Consider the following 7,925-nt stretch of genomic DNA (forward strand, 5'->3'; position numbering starts at 1 on the left):
AGACAAGTGGCTGAATTGTTCCTATCATTGTCATTAAGTGCTGTTGAGTCACTTCTGACTCATAGGGACCCCTGTGTAGGTTTTCCAAGGAGCGGCTGGTGAGTTTGAATTGCAGACTCTGTGAATCTAGCCTAGCTTGTGGTCCAGTGCTTATCCTACAGTGCCACAGATTGTTTCTGTAGCAGATGAATATTGAGAGATTTGTCATCAAGCTCAGTAATTCTGCCTTCCATCGACTCAATTCAATTTCTGAAGTCTTAGTATTAATCTTCTGACTTTCTAATTAATTGCTGTTATTGTGTGGTTTTCAAATTTTCATTTATTTTGTCAGTTTGTTCTTGTAGTGTTTTCCTGAATTCTTTTAAAGGTTTTTTATTGTGTGTGTGTGTTTTCCTTGCTTTCCGCAATCTTTGTCTGAATCCTTTGGAAGGTACCTAAATCATTCTTTACTGAGTAGTTCTGATAGCATTTCTGGTACTATATTTTCTGACTCTGTATTTTGGTAACTTGTTAGAGTTACTCTGTTATGTTTCCTGGCAAATGTAAAAGAGAATGGAAGTGTGAATGCAGTTGTCTGTTCACTGTGTCGTGTACTCCAGGGCAAGTTCATATGCCTGCAGAATCAGGGGTGATTTCCTGGTACCTGACCCCAGGCAGAGCTAAGGCTGTGCAGGATGGGAGGCCTCTGGTCTCTGGCTTGGTGAGGACAGGGACCGAACATGCATTGGCTACCAGGAGGGAACTGGAACAAGGGAAAATAGTACCTGCCCCCCCCATGTTGCCAGCATCTAGCGACTTCCTGTGCCCACAGGCCACTGTACCAACAACTACTTGGCAAAAGTTCAAGATGGCTGCACTGCTCCATGCCAGCTAACAGTCCATTCCGTTTTCTTCTCGCTCATTGCTTCTCTTCATCTTCCTCTTCAAGTTGACACTTTCTGTCCATATCTCTGTCCTACCCTCTGAAGTTTAGGGTTTCAAGATCACTGCCTCTACCTGTTTCTCATTCTCCCATGTCTTTGTTGCAGAGGGTCTTCCCAGTGTGTCTGCCTATTCCACCAGCTTGCCCTGCTAGTCCCATCTTCTTTTAATGCTTCCTGAATTGTTCAGTAGTTTGCCCATAGAATCCTTTGGTATTGTAAGTGGAAGCTTGAATTTTTCTTCAGTTCTTTCAGCTTGAGACATGCCAAGCATGTTCTTTCCTTTTGGTTTTCTAACTCCAGATCTTTGCGTATCTAATTATACTTTACTTTGTATTCTCAGGCTGCCTTCTGAAGGATGTGATCAAGAGATGAGTGTATGTGCCTTTATTTGTTGTTTGTGTACTTCAGGATGGAGTTAGCTGACATGGGTTGTTGTCGTTGATCTGGTGTATAGCAGCTGGTATTGACTGTAGCCCACTTGGTGGGGCTGAAGAGGGTATGGCTGTAGTTGGACTGTATGACCACAACTGATGTCTCCTGTCAGGTAAGCCAAGGTGAGAAAACACTCCCACAACAGAGAAGGAAAACAAACAAAATGAAACAAAAATAAACCAGCAAACAGTGGAAAAATAAGCAGAATATGCCTTCACAAGCCACTTGAGCAAGTTCAAGATGGTCCTGCTGTGCCTCTCTGCCCTTTAACCAGTCTTTTTCTTTCCTCATTTCTCTACCCCACATCTGTTCAGCCACTTCTTCTAATGAGAGCTAGCCCTGGGCTAACCAGAGCTGAATTTGCAGATTTGGAGTAGGGTCTGCCTAAGGGGGCACTATTGCTGCTGTCTCCTCTCCCTTCAGTTGTGTACACAGTCATGGGGTCTGTACAGTTCTGCCTGTCTGGGGTTGTATATTGATAAGGTCTCACCTCTGGTCACCAGGGTAGTACAAGGAACCGGAGAGGAAAGGAGAAAAAAAAAAATCACAACTTTGTAAGTCAAAGGTAGGCTTCTGCAATACATGTTTTCTTGTCTCTTAATCAGCTCACACACATTCAGACTGGCTGTAGCAGGTCCTTTTGGCCGCCCCAAATCAGAAATTACCTCCTTTATTGCCGTGTCTATTCAGCTTTCTCTCCTACTAAGCACTCAATCCACTTACTTACCCCTTTATTTGATGTTCAGAGTTCTAGAACCATTCTCTGAATGTCTTGTCTGGTTTTCTGTATCCTTGCTGCATAAAGAAGGTCCCCACAGCCTTTCTGCCTAGTCTGCCATCTTGTTCTTCCTCCTTCCTTATCTGCTTTTTTAATGACCTTTTGCTTTTTTCATGTATGTTTTGTTGTCATACTACAACTCATCTGGTCTTTGGCCATTAGTGCTCACTGCATCAGATTTGTTCTTGAGATTATCTCTAAATTCAGATGAGAAATATTCAAGGTTGTATTTTGGCTCTTGTGGACTTGTTTTAATTTTCTTCAGTTTCAGCCTGAATTTATATATGAGAAACTGATGGTTATTTCCATAGTTGGTCCTGCCTTTGTTTTGGTTGATAATATTGAGCTTTACAACTGTCTTTTCCCACAGATGTAGTCAATTTTATTACTATCATTCCATCTAGTGAGGTTCATGTTTATAGTTGCCATTTATGTTGCTGAAAACAGTTATTTTTCAGCAACATAATTATCCATGCATCTTGATTGCATGTTTGATCAGTTTCAGCCTGAAGAAGTTGTTGTTGTTGTTAAGTGCCATTGAATCAGTTCTAACCCATAGTGACCCTGTATAAGGTTCCCAAGGAGTGGCTGGTGAGCTTGAACTGCCAACTTTGCAGTTCAAACTGACTTTGCAGTCCAGTGCATTAACACGCAGTACCACAGATCTTCTATTTCTTCATCTTTGGCACTAGTGGTTGGTGGGTAAATTATAATAATAGTTGTATTAATCAGTCTTCCTTGTTAGGTATATGAATATCATCTTATCACTGACAGCTTTGTACTTCAGGATAGATCTTGAAAGAATTCTTTTTGATGATTAATACAATGCCATTCCTTTTTAATCTTTCATTCTTGTCATAGTAGATCATATGTTTTTTGGATTAAAAGTGACCAGTACCAGTCCATTTCAGCTCACTAGTGCCAAGGATATTGCTGTTTATGTATTCCGTTCCAATTTTAATGACTTCCAATTCTTCTAGATTCATACTTTATGCAGTTCGTGATCTGATAGTTAGTAGATGTTTTAGCTATTCTCATTAGCAGATGAAGACCCTGGAAACTTTGCTCTATGCACAACATTAAATTGCCTATACATTGAGGACACAGTTTTTTCCCAGTTAATGTTTTGAGTGCCTTCCAACTTGAAGGGCTCATCTTTCGGCCCTGTATCAGAACAGTCAGCTGCTGTTCATAAGGTGTTCACTGGCCAACTTTTTTTTGAAGTAGATTGCCAGATCCTTCATCACAGGGTGTCTTAGTCTGGAAATTCCACTGAAACCTGCTCACCATGAGTGACTCTGCTGGTATTTGAAATACCAGTGACTTAGCTTCCAGCATCACAGCCACATGACTGTCACCATACATAGTACAACACACTGACAGATGAGTGGTCTTATCTAGTGCTACTGTAATAGAAATACCACACACTGGTGGCTGTAGCAACTGAAATTTATGTTCTTATAGTTGTTGTTATTAAGTGCCTAAGAGTCAGTTCCGACTCATAGTGACCCTGTATAGAGTTTCCGAGGAATGGCTAGTGGGTTTGAGCTGTGGAACTTGTGGTTAAGCAGTCCAGTACTTATCATACAGTGCCACACCAGGTCTCACAATTCGGAGGCCTAGAGAAAGGCTTTCTTGGTTGACTTTGGTGGAAGGTCCTTGTTCCTTGGTTCCTTGGTGATCTTCATGTAGTGTATCATGTATCTTTATCTTTGCTTGCTTCTCTGTGGCTAATCTGATGTTTTATATCTCAGAAGAGATTGATTTAAGACACACATGTTACACTAAGCACTGCCTCATTAACATAAAAAAGAATTCAGTCCTCAATTGTATCACAGTACCACTCCATTGCCTTGCAATAGTTTCCAACTCATAGCAATAATGTAGGACAAAGCTGAACTGCTTCCCTAGGCTTTCTGAGCCTGTAAATATTTCTGCCTCAGATCAGCTAGTGGGTTTGAATCTCTGACCTGGCAGTTACCAGTCCAACAGACTCCTTATGGACTAGTGAAGACTCCATACATATTTACTGAATGAATCAACTAAGGAGTCCAGACTTTCATGCTATCTTTATCTGCTCTCCTTTCATGAAGGGATATCTGACTCAGTTAATGTCGAGCTCAGTCAGGTCTGACCAGATGGAAATCCTGGAATGTAACCAAATTTTTTCATTTGAAAGCTTTAAGCTGAAAAAGGAGGTGTAGTTGTATGTAAGGAGTTAGAGGCAGGACCTAGAGGCCCAGGGTCACTGCTATATCCTCCCTGAGGTCTGAGCAGAAGACATTCAGGCAGCCACACACCATCTGATGATGCAAGAAATGCAGACGGAGGCCATCTTTCCACCTGCACTCAGTCTCCACAAGACTGTGACCTCACAGCTTTTCTTTCTTTATAAATGAACACATTTCAAGCTTTGATTTTGCCTCTAAATGCAGTTTTGCCTTAACTACAAGCATGTTGACTTCTGCTTTGTTTTATGTCTTTTTAAAATATTTAAAGAGTAGCCATGATGGCACAGTGGTTTAAGTGTTAGGCTGGTAACCAAAAGATGGGTGGTTTGAATCCTCCAGCTACTCCATAGGGGAAAGATGAAGTAGTCTGCTTTTGTAAAGCTTTCCAGTTTTAAAACTTTAAGGGGTACTTCTCAGAATATGGAGAAACAGCTGGCAAACATGCATTACTAATTGGAATATGGAATGGATGATGTATGAGTCTAGGAAAATTGAAAATTGTCAAAAATAGAGCTCATAAAGATCAGTATTGTAGGCATTACTGAGCTGAAATAGACTGGTGTTAGCCATTTTGAATATAACAATCACATGGTTTACTATGCCAGGAATGTCAAATTGAAGAGGAAGGGCATTGCATCATCAACAAAAAGAACATTTCAAAATATATCTTGAAATATAATGCTTTCTGTGATAGGATCATATGAATATGCCTGCAGGACCAGTTAATGCCACTATTAGTCAAATTTATGCATCAACCACTAAAGCCAATGATGATGAAATAGAAGAATTCTACCAACTTCTTCAGTTTGAAATTGATCAAACATGTAGTAAAGATGTATTGATAATTACTGGGGATTGGAATGCAAAGGTTGGAAACAGAAAGGATCAGTAGCCTTGATGATCGAAATGATGCTGGAGTTCTTATGATAGAATTTTGCAAGACCAATAACTTCATTGCAAATACCTTTTTTAAACAAAAGACCAATAACTTCATTGCAAATACCCTTTTTAAACAAAAGAGGTACCTCACCAGATGGAATGACTAGAAATCAAATTGACTACTTCTGTGAAATAGATGGTAGAAAACGAAGTCAAAACAAGGCCAGGGAAGACTGTGAAATAGGTTTTCAGTTGTTCTTATGCAAGTTTAGGCTGATGTTGAGGAAAAATTTTTAAAGTCCGCAAGAGCCAAAATATGGCCTTGAACATATCTCACCTGAGTTTAGAGATCATCTCAAGAACAGGCTTGATGCATTAGACATTAATGACTGACAACCAGAAGAGTTGTGGGATGATATCAAGAACATCATACAGGAAGAAAGCAAAGGTAATTAAGAAGGCAAGAAATAAGGAAAATACCAAAATAGATGTTAGAAGAGCCTCTGAAATTTGCTCTACAGCATAAGAGATGTTAAAGCAAATGGAAGAAATGAGAGTAAGGGTGGTTGTGACCCACAGTGACTCAGCTGCCACACTAGGGGCAGTGCTGCATACAGCACTTTTTTTTTTTTTTTTTTCAGACAGACTGCAGTCAGCTGGGAGCTTGCACACCCCAGTTAAAAGGAGGCTCATGCGGGATTTTAGGTGGTTGCAAGACCCACCTGTGGATGTTAGTGGTGCACCATCTGAAAACAACGTCATGCAGTGGAATGCAGTTATATTTCCAAATAAACCACCAACTGTTAGGTTTTTACCTAAAATGTTTCATCCAAATGTATATGCTGATGATAGTATAGGTGTAGATATGCTTCAAAACCGATGGAGTTTTGAAGATACAACATACGATGTATCTTCTCTCTTAACATCAATTCAGTCTCTGCTAGATGAACCAAATCCAAATAGTCCAGCCAGTAGCCAGACAGTGCAGCTTTATCAGGAAAACAAATGTGAATCTGAGAAAAGAGTTTCAGCCACTGTTGAACAAAGCTGAAATGATTAGACACAGACAACTGGTCTATTAGTCATTTTCATCATTGTTGTGTATAATTTACCTCTCAGTAACAAGGCTAATAAATTTTAAGTGCCACAGGTTTTAAGGATTTTGCAGGGAAAAAAAAGACTACAAAAGCTTGTGTGTCTTGATTAATGTACTTTTTAAATTGCATGGCATGAATTAAGTTATTGCTACGTAAATTTGTAATACATTCTGTTTGTATTTTTTCCAAGTGTATAATATTGGTGTGGAGTTTTCATGACAAGAATATTCACATTTTGTAAATCTGTACTTTTTTCAAATATGGAATGCCTTATTTTTTTAATTCTTTAGGTTTTTAAATTGGAGAAAAGCACTGAATAGTTTTTTTTTTTTTTTTAATATATGAATGTTACATGTAAAGCTGTTAAAATACATAGCTTCAGTGCAAAAAAAGAAACAAGAGTAAAAAAACTGAACAGAAAATTTCCAAGGGCAGTTCAAGAAGACAAAGTAAAATATTATAATGAGATGTGCAAAGTTCTGGAGTTAGAAAACAAAAAGGGAAGAGTATGTCAACATTTCTCAAACTGAAAGAACTGTAGAAAAAATTAAAGTCTCTACTTGCAATATTGATGGATTCTATAAGCAAAATATTGAATGATGCAGAAAACATCAAAGGAAGATGGAAGAAGTACACAGACTTATTATACCAAAAGGAAATGGTTGATGTTCAGCCATTTCAAGAGTTAGTATGTTCCCCCTTTAAGACTGAAACTCAAAGGGAACACATGAGCAGGGATGTAAGCTGGTGAGTGGAAGGGGGGGAAAGGCTGCAATGAAGAAATGGGCTGAGTTCAACCACGTTCCATACACTCCTGTTGACCTGGAGATGAGAGAGAAGAAGGACTGGTTGGTCCAAAGCACAGTGAGACCTGGGGACACCTGAGCCCATGGACAAGGACATAGCCACAGAGGGCTAGAGCTGAGAGGGAAGTATCCAGCTTATATAAAGTAAGGGGAGATACACAAGAACACCCAAACTTGCAGACAGTACCCTTTTGACCTAGCCTTGATGGCTTGATAATCAGAATTCGACTAGAGGAAGATTTTTAAAAAACACAACAGAAAATCAATTTTTGATAAGGGAAACCAGGGTAAATTGCTACAATTTGATGAACTTGACCTATATTCATGGAGGCAATAACTCTAAATACCAACAGAGAGGGAAGGAGTCATCACATCAAGTATCAATGCTATCCCCTCTATGCACAGGGTAGATAGGGACGGGGCAACTTAGCTATTGGCTACCTAAAATGAGGGGGCGATAGAGGTATGAAGTTACTTGCTTACAAAGTTTCAAGAGAGAGTTTCAAGAGTGTGTGTGGGAAGACAGAGTCCCCACTGAATAGTTTTCATCTTGTCTATATGGGTCCAGTAAAAAGAGATGGGGATATGATTCTTATGATTCAGTAGTAATTGTTATCATGACTAATTGCGACTGTCACAATTGTAAAGGTAGAGGTTTTGCAACAAAAACAGGGGAGTAGTTAATCTTACAGTCCAGAAACAGGACCCTAGGACCATCAAGGGAGAAGAGCACAAGCAGGATGTGAGACCTTATCCAGAGAAGCAACGACACCAGAGGA

At 39.6% G+C, this 7,925-nt stretch overlaps 1 protein-coding gene across 1 annotated transcript; it reads left to right on the top strand.

The window, feature by feature from the left end:
- The first annotated feature begins 4,271 nt into the window (after window positions 1–4,271).
- LOC102832333 (ubiquitin-conjugating enzyme E2 B-like) lies at window positions 4,272–6,294 on the top strand. Its single transcript, XM_006874957.1, has 2 exons — window positions 4,272–4,287; window positions 5,885–6,294. The coding sequence occupies exons 1-2, from the start codon at window positions 4,272–4,274 to the stop codon at window positions 6,292–6,294; spliced, it is 426 nt and encodes a 141-aa protein (XP_006875019.1).
- The last annotated feature ends 1,631 nt before the right edge of the window (window positions 6,295–7,925 follow it).

The sequence above is a fragment of the Chrysochloris asiatica genome, unplaced genomic scaffold (assembly GCF_000296735.1).
Source record: "Chrysochloris asiatica unplaced genomic scaffold, ChrAsi1.0 scaffold00306, whole genome shotgun sequence".
NCBI classification, from domain to species: Eukaryota; Metazoa; Chordata; class Mammalia; order Afrosoricida; family Chrysochloridae; genus Chrysochloris; species Chrysochloris asiatica.